General features: G+C 32.6%; 2 protein-coding genes and 2 long non-coding RNA genes across 4 annotated transcripts in view; all 4 read right to left on the bottom strand.

Moving 5' to 3' along the window:
- LOC111712200 (uncharacterized) overlaps positions 1-2,580 on the bottom strand; it is a 10,177-nt gene extending 7,597 nt beyond the window's left edge. The window contains exon 1 of the mRNA XM_023486748.1: positions 2,490-2,580. Within this exon, the coding sequence (XP_023342516.1) occupies positions 2,490-2,513 (24 nt within the window). The 5' untranslated portion in view covers positions 2,514-2,580. The remainder of the gene's footprint in view (positions 1-2,489) is intronic.
- A 257-nt stretch (positions 2,581-2,837) lies between these two features.
- Positions 2,838-5,806, bottom strand: LOC111712197 (uncharacterized). Its single transcript, XM_023486742.1, has 3 exons — positions 5,360-5,806; positions 3,936-4,139; positions 2,838-3,249 (listed from the first exon to the last, which is right to left on the bottom strand). Exons 1-3 carry the CDS (start codon positions 5,755-5,757, stop codon positions 2,838-2,840), a joined length of 1,014 nt encoding a protein of 337 aa, XP_023342510.1. The 5' UTR covers positions 5,758-5,806.
- A 520-nt stretch (positions 5,807-6,326) lies between these two features.
- Positions 6,327-12,663, bottom strand: part of LOC111712184 (uncharacterized) — a 15,615-nt gene continuing 9,278 nt past the window's right edge. The window contains exons 2-3 of the long non-coding RNA XR_002767400.1: positions 7,045-7,164; positions 6,327-6,436 (exon numbers count right to left, since the gene is read on the bottom strand). This is a non-coding gene — a long non-coding RNA (uncharacterized LOC111712184). The remainder of the gene's footprint in view (positions 6,437-7,044; positions 7,165-12,663) is intronic.
- Positions 10,479-12,012, bottom strand: LOC111712185 (uncharacterized). The gene is made up of 3 exons (XR_002767401.1): positions 11,963-12,012; positions 11,265-11,328; positions 10,479-10,537 (listed from the first exon to the last, which is right to left on the bottom strand). It is a non-coding gene; the product is annotated as an uncharacterized LOC111712185 (long non-coding RNA).

The raw sequence follows: 12,663 nt of genomic DNA, 5'->3' as shown, positions 1-12,663 counted from the left end.
AGAGAATAAGAATATAAAATGTCTGGATTAGTAGTTTCTCAAGAGAATAAGAATATAAAATGTCTGGATTAGTAGTTTCTCAAGAGAATAAGAATATAAAATGTCTGGATTAGTAGTTTCTCAAGAGAATAAGAATATAAAATGTCTGGATTAGTAGTTTCTCAAGAGAATAAGAATATAAAGATCCAAGCTCAGGCACACGAGGCACACTTGTTTAAGCTTGTACAACACTGCGAACTAGGCAGGAAGAGAAGGTAAAAATTAAAATAAAAGGAATCATGGTTGAAAATAAATTTAAATATTATAAACGATTTACTTTAATTGACGTGACAAATATGAACTCTTTTATCATTTACATATATATCTTTATTTCTCCACCTATCTTTACATCTGGCTAAATATATTTCTACCTAGATACTTCACAGATTTGTCGGTATGCAGACTCTGAAAGAATTTCAGGGCAAATACTTCTTGTAAAAAGTTTTAATATAAAAAATAATATCTTTTTGAATAACTTTACAAATTGTTTTAATAATTTTTTTCAAAATATATTTTTTTTTGAAAAATTGACAATTCATTAATTTATTCATTTCATTTCCTGTTTACTACTTATTTACATCTATATCTTTCTATATGTACGCATGTTATACATGTTATACATGTTATACATGTTATACATGTTATACATGTTATACATTTAGTTCCACGATTAACACCTAGCAATCTAATTCTATATGTACGCATGTTATACATGTTATACATTTAGTTCCACGATTAACACAGAGCAATCTAATTCTATATGTACGCATGTTATACATGTTATACATTTAGTTCCACGATTAACACCTAGCAATCTAATTGGATAGGGCTAGCCACAGAAAACGCTGAAACCTGACTACTTTTCATCTTTATAGCGAACTTGACGTTTAATTTTTATATAAATATCATTATTTTTCAAAATCTATATAACAAAACAAGATTTTCATATATATGTTTCCTATAGCCGGCCAAACTTGTATGATTTTTTTTGCGGACACTCATGGGTAGCCTGCGGGAGTCAAATTTTTTTCTTCAAAATTATTCAGCTAGTATTTAATAAGCATCTTTTATTTTCATAGTGTCAAATTAATGTAGATATTCTTAAATTAAAGGGACTTTGATCTTTATTGCCAAATCAAAGAGAATATGCCTGATTCACAACGGTACACTGTAAACCTTTGTATCTGCGAACACAATGTAAAGTTATTCTTTTTTAAATCTGAAAATTGATAATTTCTACAGTGATTACTCTCTATAAAAATGACTTTAGCAGCAGTAGATACAAAGAAGAAAATGATCAAAATTCAACACTTCGGATCAATACAAATTAAAAACACAGATATTTTTCTCATTCTTACTCAGTTAAAGGGTATCGCTGTGAAAAAGGCAGACCCCTCAATGAAGGTTCACTTGAAATGACGCCCATAGTCCCTTTAAACAACTTATCCCATCTGTTGAAATACCATAGAGTTAAAGAAGATAATATATCAAGTACCTATCTATCTATCTATCTATCTATCTATCTATCTATCTATCTATCTATCTATCTATCTATCTATCTATCTATCTATCTATCTATCTATCTATCTATCTATCTATCTATCTATCTATCTATCTATCTATCTATCTATCTANCCCCCTCCTCCCAGTTTCTTCGCCTCCTGTTTATTTTCAGAATGTAAACAAATCTGTCGGAGAGAAAACTTAAATAGATAGATAGATAGGTAGATAGATAAACTGTTAGATAGATAGATTGATAGATAGATAGATTGTTAGATAGATAGATCGTTAGATAGATAGATTGATTAGATAAATACATATATTAGAAAGATAGATATAATGTTAGATAGATAGATTGTTAGATGGATAGATATATTGTTAGATAGATAGATGAGAATATGCATAGAAAGCTGGATTGTATTGAAAGCAGTGCCTAATTGATTTCAATTGTATGCAATATACATGCACTAGAGCTTTAAGCCAAGCCTTAATCAAACCCACTCAAGTCACCACAGAGATCAGAGGGGCAAGCTCATAAAAAGGAGGTGCATGAAGCAATTATGATTTCACTCGTTGCATTGTGATTGCAACCTTCTTTTTTACTATTGGAAATTGAGGAAATCCACGAGATTTTTATTTGTAAAAAAGTTAATTCTTCTAGACTGGAAAATATACATATATACCCCCTTCCCTCACTCCACCTTCACTTTATTAGTGGGCGTATGCCCCTTTCCCATCAACTCAAAAAATCCCATTTGCATGAAAAATTCAAAATTACTACAATGTATAAAATCTTAATAGAAAATAAAAAAGTCTAAACTTTATAGTGCAAAATGGCGAACGTCAACATGTACGATTGTGATTATACAAATCCACCTGCACAAGATGGAGGTCAATGCTTGCTCCAGAGAAACAAGAAAAAAGTTTTGAAGTCAATTTATTTGTTTTACCTTTTTCTGGTTTAAGTTTGCCATACTTGCACTCAGCTTTTCCCACTGGGAATCCACATAGGTATTTCTAAAAAAGATTTTAAAATAAAATACAGATTTGAAAGAGATAGTTTAAAAAATTAGGGACTGGATTTAAGAAGTTCCGAGAAGTCGTTGAACTACCTACCGCCAGTTCAAATCCTAAATCATCGATTCAAGGTTAAAGATTAATGAGAATCTAGCTAATCAATTGGAGATTAAACCGGCGGTAGATTGTTTAGATCGACCTCTCACATTAATTTAATTCGGTCTCAGATTTGATAAAAAGAAACTAGGTAGACTTAAATGAACCGGTCACAATCAATCAATCTAATATATCACAATCACACGGAAATCTATCAAACTGTAAACTATATTATTATTTTTAATACCTGGATATGCCTTAGACACCTCCGCCATTATAAGTTCAAGATTAGGTCGGCTAGCTGTCAAATTCTCCCTGGACTCCGCCGTGGCGGAGCGGAACTTTTTCAGGGCGGAGTCAAGTTCAGTCAATGGCCGACTTTGTTCGTAGGAGGCGGAGGCGGGTAATCGCCGCCGACCTGGAGGTAATGGCGGTTTATACGCCACGGCGGGGGCTGCATCATTATTTTCATTTTTCTCTTGAACTAATGAATCTTTTGGATGACTATTGTCTGTGTCCTGAACTGATGATTTAGTTTCTGAATTAATATTAACTTCTACTTCATATTTGGCTTTAGGCTTCTTTCGTTTACTCGATCTATTTTCAATATTTTTTATTCTAAAATTTTAAACTTTTAAATAAAAATTGGATTTAATGTAAGTGTATTGCTATAATTGTCAAACTACTGCCAGGTTAGCATAAAAATGACAAAATATGTAAAATTAGTTGTTTTAAAAACGAATTTTTTTCTCGCAGTTTTAGATATTAAAATTATTGAACTTAGTTAAATATCTATTTCTATAAATATTTAGCTTTTATGTTGCTTTGTCTGTTTGTTTCTTTGTACCGCAAATAAAAAGTCTAATCGGCTGAACCGAACAGGCCCATTTTTTTGCGGTAACTCGCATGAATTCAGTTGCTTCAAAATAATTAAAATTAATCAAAAATGTTAGAAATCCGCAAAAAAAAAATCAGCGAAAATTGTTTTTCTCATTTTTTCAAAATGAAAGAAAGGCTTGCTTTTAGCAACAAATAAAGGTTAGGAGTTAACAAAATATTGAACAAACAGGGAATAGAGTTTTTGCCACAAATACAAATTTTTTAACCCCTAAATCTTTACAACCTGATGTATAAACATCTGATATTTTAAACTTAGATTATTTGATCCAGTTTAAAATATCAAAGGTCTACGGCTTTAGGTTGGAAAGAAATAGGGATTTAAAAATTTGAATTTGTGGCAAAAAGTCAATTCTTTTGTGATGTCAAAAAAATATTAAATAAACCTAAAGCTGAGTCGTTCAAGGGCTGCTCTGAATAATTCTCCACCGCTCTTCTTCCCTTCCTTCCCTTCCTTTACTTCTTTTTTAAACATTGTGTTCATACGCTCTGTGCTAATACAGTGCTGTTGTCCCGTCTGCTGTTGAAGCTGTTGAAGCTGTTGAAGCTGTTGCGGTTTAGGAGGCGAGGGTAAAGAATTTTGCAGAAATCTGAAGAAAAAAATGTTTTAATTTTGACGTTGATTTGGATACAAACAAACCAACAGACAATTAAAGTATATAAATACATAGATGATGTCCAGACGATTAAGGCTGTTAGGGGATGAACTGATGAAGGACACCGGTAATAAAAACAATATCACCGGAACAAATTAGACATTTACACTTGGTAGAAATTTACTGTGTATGCTAAAGGTTAAAGTAAGTAAGTTTTGTATTCATTAATGTTAAAACGGAAGCAATAAAATATTAACTGTTCTGTCATTATCTCAATTAAGAAAATGCCAAGAATTTCATCCTTATCCCTCCCCCCTCTCTTAACCAAAAGAAAAGAAAAAAGAGAGTAGTCTAACAACAAATATATCAGCATTTTGACTCTTAAATGTTATATACTAAAGTTATGTACAAGAGCGATGTAGAATTGAAATGTACATGTCAAGAGCTATACAAAAAAAAGTAAAAGTGAGTAAAAAAATCAAAACCAATAGCCAGGGGGTTGCGACACTTCGAAGACGACCCAGTCTAGTAAATGGATTCATAATGTTTATAGCTCTCTGGATCTCTATAGCGATGGGTCAACGAATACCATTTATCGTTATAGAAGCAGGCGAATTTATGCCACAGGGACAAAGAAGGAAAGTGTTATAGGAATTCAACACTATTTAAGAGTATAAAAATGTTCTTCACCAATGTTGCTCAGAAAAAGCGTAAAAAGTACCGCTGACAATCGGACATGCAAAAAGAGGATCATTTGAAATTATGTTGACAGTCCCTTTAAAAAAAATCATTTAAAACTTGAGAACAATCCTTTAAACTCTTGTTAAAGGAGAAACAAACTGATTTAGGTATGTAGGCGGTAGAAAAAAGGACTGAATGAGATATAATTCAATTGAAAAATAGATTGTGAACTTGCTAAAGGACCCCCAACGCTGAAAACTTAAAAAGATTCAAACATAGATTTGAAAATTAAGGATCTTCCAGGAAAATTAGAATATTATTTAAGGAGAAAAAAATACAGAACAAAATTTTTCAAAGCTTCAATGATATTCCGTTCAGATAACCTCGAAATAGTAAACGAATAAAAAGATAAAAATATCTATTATAAGGAGAGAAAAGCGATGGAAAAGAAATAAAAGATTGATGGTGGAAAGCAAAATAACTGAAAACTACAAATTCAACAAAATATATATTATAAATAATGAATCAATTACCTGGGCTCGGAAAGATCAGTTTCCCGAAATTCAACAGATTTTTCCCTTTCAATATTTGGCTTCAATAGAAATTCAATTTCTGGAAAATCAGTCACGTTTTCTTCGGTTTCACTTATCGGGAGGGTTTTGGAAGACACACTTTTGGGCTCTATGTCTCCAAAACTAAGCTCACTTCGTTCACTTTTAAACTCGTAAACAGTTCCTTGTCCGAGGTCTACTCCGCTGCCTGAGCTGGGGCGTGTCTCACCGGAAGAAAGTGTATCGCAACCAAGACTATCTCCAGTAGGGGTATGATCAGAATACCCTGAATCTTCCCCTGTACTAAGGGACGCACTCGGAGTAACCGTCTCCTGTCTCCGGCCTGCACTGGAGACTGGGAGAAGTATTTCTCCGTTCATTTTGGGCGGGAGCACATGTGGGCGATCACGTGACACATCGGAGTCACGTGATAGGATTAGATATATAATAATAATTTTTAATAAATAAGATTTAAGAAGTACGGCAATTGCTTACAGAAATAAACGTTAACCAATCAATCAATCTAATATATCACAATCACACGGAAATCTATCAAACTGTAAACTATATTATTATTTTTAATACCTGGATATGCCTTAGACATATATATTCTAATACACTCCACCTGTTCGCTAAATCCGACCTTTTACTTTCAATTTTACTATTTTGCAAAATGTACATAAAGATTCATTTGAAAAATTTGAAAAAATATAAGAATCACCTATATGATAAAACAAGACATTCCTATTTTTTGTACCCCTATAGCCGGTCATTTTTTTAGGGAATATAGGTACCCTGGGGGTAACATCTAGGCTAAAAAAATCTAAAATTTGAATTTTTCAAAAAGAATTTTTTTTCAAAAACCTAATTTTTTTTTTCAAAATCTAAATTTTTTTCAATGTTTTTTATGTACCATAAACACTTTTTTTTTGGAAAGATTTCGAAAAATTCTTAAATATGAAAAATGTTACCTTGCAAATCCTCGTTTGACTTTGCCCAGACTCCTGACCGTTTAGGTAGAGGGGGCACAGGTAGCTCGCGCTTACGGGCCAACTCTTCCTGAAGATAGATAGTTTTACAGTGTATACACATTCATCAAATATTTTGCGCATTTTCAGACAATTTTTCGAGGATATCTTCTAAAGACAAAAAAATAAAAATTGCTTTTATCTAAAAAATCATTTATAGCAATTTTAAAATTCGGTCATGGACCAAACCTCTGTAGAGTAAATAAAGTAGATGTAAGTTCCACATTTATTGAAAATATATTTCGGTCTGGGTTGACCCTCGTCAGTTTTTGAGATTGTTTCTGTCACAAATATTAAGAATTATAAATATATAGAAAATTAAACAATGACATGGCTCAAATATTGATAAAAACACATTTTTAAGCAGGGATAAAAACTAAAATTAAGCATGATGAAACTTTTTATAGCTAACTAAAGTTTTAAAGCAATAAATCAAAGCAAAATTGTCAGCAAACAGACCCGTTTCACAAGTTTAGTTGATTTTCTAGAAAAACTATTTGCTCATATAACAACATTAAATGCACAAATATATCGTCTTCCTATTCCACAATATTCCTGGGTTCACTGCTTATAGGAATTATATTCAGATAAAAAGGATAAGTATTACCATCTAGCGGCGACAATTTGAACTAAACTAACCTTAAAGCTTCCTCTCGAGAAACAGGATATATTTGACGGGAAAACTAGAGGCAGTACACTCATATCTGAGAACACAGCAGTACACAAGTACTCAGCGTACTTCGAGGATGCTGTACTTACCTAGATAGATAGATAGTTAAATAGATATATTGATAGATGGATCGATAGATAGATAGATGGATATATAGATGGATAGATAGCTAAATAGATATATTGATAGATGGACAGAAAGATAGATAGATGGATAGATGGATAGATGGATAGGTGGATAGAGTAATAGATGAATAGATGGATAGATGGATAGGTGTATAGATAGATGATAGATACATAGATAGGTAGATAGATAGTCAGATAAATGGATAGATGGATAGATGTATAGATAAATAGATGGATAGATATATAGATAGATAGATAGATGTATAGCTAGATAGCTATATAGCTAGATAGATAGATGTATGGATGGATTGATAAAAAGATAAATAGATAGATAGGTGGATAGAAAGATATGTGGCTAGATAGCTATATAGATAGATAGATAGACGTATAGATGGATTGATGAAAAGATTATATAGATACATAGACATGTTAAAAGATAGACAGGTGGATAGAAATTATAGATAGATAGATAGATTTTACATGTAGATATATAGATAGATAGGTTGATAAACATTGTTTTAAATAAAGTTGTTTTTCTTTGAATTACTTTTGTCGCCCCCCTTTGCAGTGCTCCAACCCGAACCGATAAATAGGTACAATTTATAATATTTAAAACGTGTTCATAAAATCATGCAAAATATGATTTGTACATAAATATGCAGTTTAATCCGATTTAGATGTGAATACCTGTAGGCCATATATAAATTATACAATAGATACCATATAGGTATCTTACAATTAGTCATTTAGACACTCAGCTCATATTCTGCAATAGACAGCAGGAGGTTTTATATGCAACATTATTGGTACGACATTATGACCTTGTAAATCCTCTAGTTTTGATTTTGATAGACAACATGTAAGATTTTAATCCCGCGTTAAATAGATATAGTTAGAAAGTAAACAGTTAGGCAACTAAATAGTGATACAGATAGATAGTTAGACAGCTAAACAGCTACAGGGCGTCCCGCATAAAATTAGACCGCGTCAGTCGCTCTAAATCACGATTTGTGGGATAAATCATAAAATTTAAGAAAAATGCATCATTTTGAAAAATTTAATAAGGCTAATAGATTTTTTTTTTGCAGAAAATGCTAGATTTTTCGAGTATTATGTGCGTATTTTTGCGTTAAAGATTGGAGATAATCTAATATGATATGGGACGCTCTGTAGTTGACTAAGCAGCTAGAAATACAGCTAGTTGACTAAGTAGCTAAAAATACAGCTAGTTGACTAAGCAACTATAAATACAGCTAGTTGACTAAGCAGCTTTAATGACAGCTAGTTGACTTAGCACCTAAAAATACAGCTAGTTGACTAAGCAGCTATAAAAACAGCTAGTTGACTAAGCAGCTATAAATACAGCTAGTTGACTAAGCAACTATATATACAGCTAGTTGACTAAGCAGCTATAATGACAGCTAGTTGACTTAGCAGCTAGAAATTCAGCTAGTTGACTAAGCAGCTTTAAATACAGCTAGTTGACTAAGTAGCTAGAAATTAAGCTAGTTGACTAAGTAGCTAGAAAATCAGCTAGTTAACTAAGCAGCTATAAATACAGCTAGTTGACTAAGCACCTAAAAATACAGCTAGTTGACTAAGTAGCTAGAAATTTAGCTAGTTAACTAAGCAGCTTGAAATACAGCTTGTTGACTAAGCAGCTATAAATACAGCTAGTTGACTAAGCAGCTAGAAATACAGTTAGTAGACTAAACAGCTAGAAATACAGCTAGTTGAATAAGCAGCTAGAAATATGTATAGCTAGTTGACTAAGCAGCTAGAAATATGTACAGCAAGTTGACTAAGCAGCTAGAAGTACAGCTTGTCAAGTGATCATCCGACCAATACTTAATAGTTTTGAACGACGCTAAGATAAGCCCAGCCAATGCATTGAATGAAACGAGATGGGTGGGTGTATATAATGTATTCAGTATTGGGTCAGAGAATTCAAATATTCTAACATCTTAACATAACATATTCGTAAGAAAAATATCGATGGTAATTTTTTAAATCTTTAATTAAGAAACTTGAGAAGATTTAAATCCATTTTCTGCATGTTTTTACTAAACAACTTTTGATATTATTAACTCATTATCTGCCACCAACTTGCCACCAACTCAAATATTCTCATCCCATATCTTTGCAACCTGGTAATGGTATTAACATTTAATACTTTCAAACTTAAACTGTTTGATCTTATAGATTTTATAGGTTGAAATATCAAAGGTTATGCGACGTCGGGTTGCAAAGATATAGGCATATTCAAAGGATGAGACTTTATTCAGCTGTTTTTGATTTTTATCACAATAAGTGAGTGGTTTTTAATTTATCTCTTATAGCAATGGTGTTTTTTTCAAACTCAACCAAAGTCCGACGTTTTTCCTTGTAAAGGTACCTGTCCGACGTTTGTACTGGTCCGACGTTTGTACCAGTCCGACGTTTGTATCAGTCCGAAGTTTGTACCTGTCCGACGTTTGTACCAGTCCGACGTTTGTACCAGTCCGACATTTGTACCATGTCCGACGTTTGTACCAGTCCAACGTTTGTACCAGTCCAACGTTTGTACCAGTCCAACGTTTGTACCAGTTCGACGTTTGTACCAGTCCAACGTTTGTACCAGTTCGACGTTTGTAAGTCCGACGTTTGTACTGTCTGACCTTTGTAACGTCCGACGTTTGTGGTTCCGACGTTTGTGCTGGTACCACATTTATGTACCAGCAGCTTTCTGCAAAAAAAGAAGCACCAAATAAACTGATTTGAAATATCAGAGGCTTACGCCACTAGCTTGCATGCAACCCCCCCTCCCACTTCACCCAAACTCCCCCTTGACCCCCTTGGTTACAAATAAGGAGAAACAAAACTGACAATGGTGCATGAAAAGTGCTTATATTACTAAAACAATGGCTTGAATAGTCATGAATATGCATGATATACATGCTAGTGCTAACATAAAGGGTGTCTTAAAAAATCATCGGTAATCTTAATCAATAATCGTGGTGTGATAAAATAAAGAAATTGACACTTTGCCATAAACTCTGATTGTCTAATCCCTATATCTCTGCAACCCAATGTTGTAGACCTTAGATATTTCAAACTATGAATTCTGTTTGATCCAATAAATATGAAAGGATTACGTGTCAGGTTCCAAAGATATAGGGAGTAGAAAATTTAAGTCTGTGACTCAATTTCTTTGCTTGCAAAATATCAAGACGCATTTAAAAATAAGAATTTCACTAAGGGGTGTTCAGAAAAATATATATTTATGGGTGTCTCAAAAATTTAGAACCGTGATATATTCCTGAAGACTGTGTTTGGTAAACAAGTATCCGAGGTGAATCTGAAAATAAGAAATGTTAAATATATTTTGATAAAAAGGGTCAATGCAAGAACTGAGCTAGGAACTATTGTATTTTGGACATCGAGATCAATTCTTGATCAATGCTTAATCTCGATCTTTTGATAATCTGCAGATTAATTTAATCTTTTCGATTTCTCGCACGGTAATCGAGCTCAGTCAGAGGTTGAACTTTGAGGGGAGCTTTAATCGGGGGAGAAATAACCTAAATGAAGATCTTGGAAAGGCGTATTTTTTATAGTTGCGTTAAATTAAAAGTGCTCATAATGAATGTTGAGATCAACCAGTCGAGATTTTTTCGTTTTGAAAACATTCTTAAGAGAAACAACAAATATGTGAGAAGTTTGACTTGTTCCGCTGTATTCTGAGCAAATTTGTTTTTATTATACTACGCATCATCTTGACTCTACTATAAATCAACGTTTTCCATAATTTTAAAAAAGCAATATAAAAAAACTTTGAAGATTTTATACTGAGCTTCGTTCAATTCAACTTACTCACAGTTATAAGAAACCCTAACATTGTATTCATAGTATCGAACAACTAAAACCATTTCGATATAACACTGACTTTTTTAACGGTATGTTAGGAGTTTAAAAACTTATGAGATATTCCTAACATGCTGTTAGTAAACGTTCATAGTTTTAAAATGCTCTAAATAGTTCGATATGACGTTCAAAATGTTTGCTTTCTGATCGTGTATTCTCACCTAATCCTTGAGGCTGATGAGTGTGAACTAACTGGACTGATTGAACCGCTGTTACTGCTGAATCCTAAAAAGTTAAGTTAAATTATTCTACTATTATTTTCTCATAAATAATTCAGCATTAAATATTCACGCAGTTACACGCAGGCATAAATCCTAAATGGGGGGAGGGGGGCTAGAAAGTTAATCTCGAACTTGTATTATTCATTTTAAAAGAAATCGGTTCTTTGCCACAAAATCAAATTTTCTAATTCCTTTATCTTTGCAACCTGATCGCGTAAACTTTTAACATTTGATCTAACAGAGTTCATAGTTTGATATCTAAGGTCTACAACATTGGGTTCCAAAGATAAAGGAATTAGAAAATCAGAGTTTGCGGCAAAGACTCAATTACTGTGTTTATCAATTTATTTATTGACGATAAACGCGTCACCGTCGTAATGCTTTCTTTATTTTTCCTAACGAACTTAAAATGTTCATGTTCCGTAACAAACGATCAATTCATAAAAACCAAGCAGTACCGCTAACAGCCGAAATTCACAATTCAAGTTTGGTTTCGTCAGTATTTAAAAACACTCCTTTTTTGTGCCCAAAAACTGAATTTGAAGTCTGAAATTTAATTTGTATGTGTGTTAGCCATAACTTGTGTAATTTTAAAATTTTGATTGGTTTTACTTTTAGAACTTTAATTTAAGCCACACCTTGATCTGTCAAATTTTGCAATGCGTCATAAACACCGTACGCATTTAAGCGCTTTAAACAACTGAGAACCAAAGTGCGTAATGCGTAACTATCATTTAATCTGTTATAAAACTAACGTCTCATTTATTTTAATCAATGAAGACAGTTAAAACAGTTAAGTTTTAAAATAAAATAAAAAAATTCATTTTTTTCAACTTCCTAAAACGGAGATTAATCTGGAAATCCTTAGTTTAAGAAAGGAGAACCGTCCTTAAAATCCTTTTAATCAAAATAAATCATTATTCAAAGTTTTTATATCTATTTCCTAGATTGCTATTAGAATAGGTATTAATTTTTAAATAGTTTTGATGATAAATAATGAAAATAAAGTTTATGGTTTTGTCAATCTGTCAAATCTGATCACGGGTAAAAAATGTACTCTTGCCACGTTTTTCACATTTAAATTTTTTTGAACCAGTTATTATAAAATTATCGAAATTTCCAAGAATGACTAAACTATAATAAATTGAAGAGAGGGGGGTGCGAGTCATAATAAAGATAATATATTTAATTCTAAAATATTGCGTAAGTTTAAAACAAACGCGTGGTTTAAGGGTGAGAGTGCTTACTCATGCGTAACTGCGTAAACCTTTATAGATTTCTTATAGTTATATTTCAAGGCAGTAAACCATAACAATAAATCACCCCCCCCCCTCTTCTC

Source organism: Eurytemora carolleeae, unplaced genomic scaffold (genome assembly GCF_000591075.1).
Source record: "Eurytemora carolleeae unplaced genomic scaffold, Eaff_2.0 scaffold495, whole genome shotgun sequence".
Taxonomy (NCBI): domain Eukaryota; kingdom Metazoa; phylum Arthropoda; class Copepoda; order Calanoida; family Temoridae; genus Eurytemora; species Eurytemora carolleeae.
The sequence above is the reverse complement of the archived record's forward strand: the minus strand, read 5'-3'. Positions and strand labels throughout refer to the sequence as shown.

Bases quoted from the DNA above. Each gene is read 5' to 3' on its own strand.
- LOC111712197 (XM_023486742.1), bottom strand. From the start codon at position 5,757: ATGAACGGAGAAATACTTCTCCCAGTCTCCAGTGCAGGCCGGAGACAG. The intron at 4,140-5,359 runs GTAATTGATTCA...TTTTTTCTTCAG, and splicing joins ACTGATCTTTCCGAGCCCAG to ATTTCTGCAAAATTCTTTAC. The intron at 3,250-3,935 runs GTTTATTTAATA...TATTGAAAATAG, and splicing joins CTTGAACGACTCAGCTTTAG to ATCGAGTAAACGAAAGAAGC.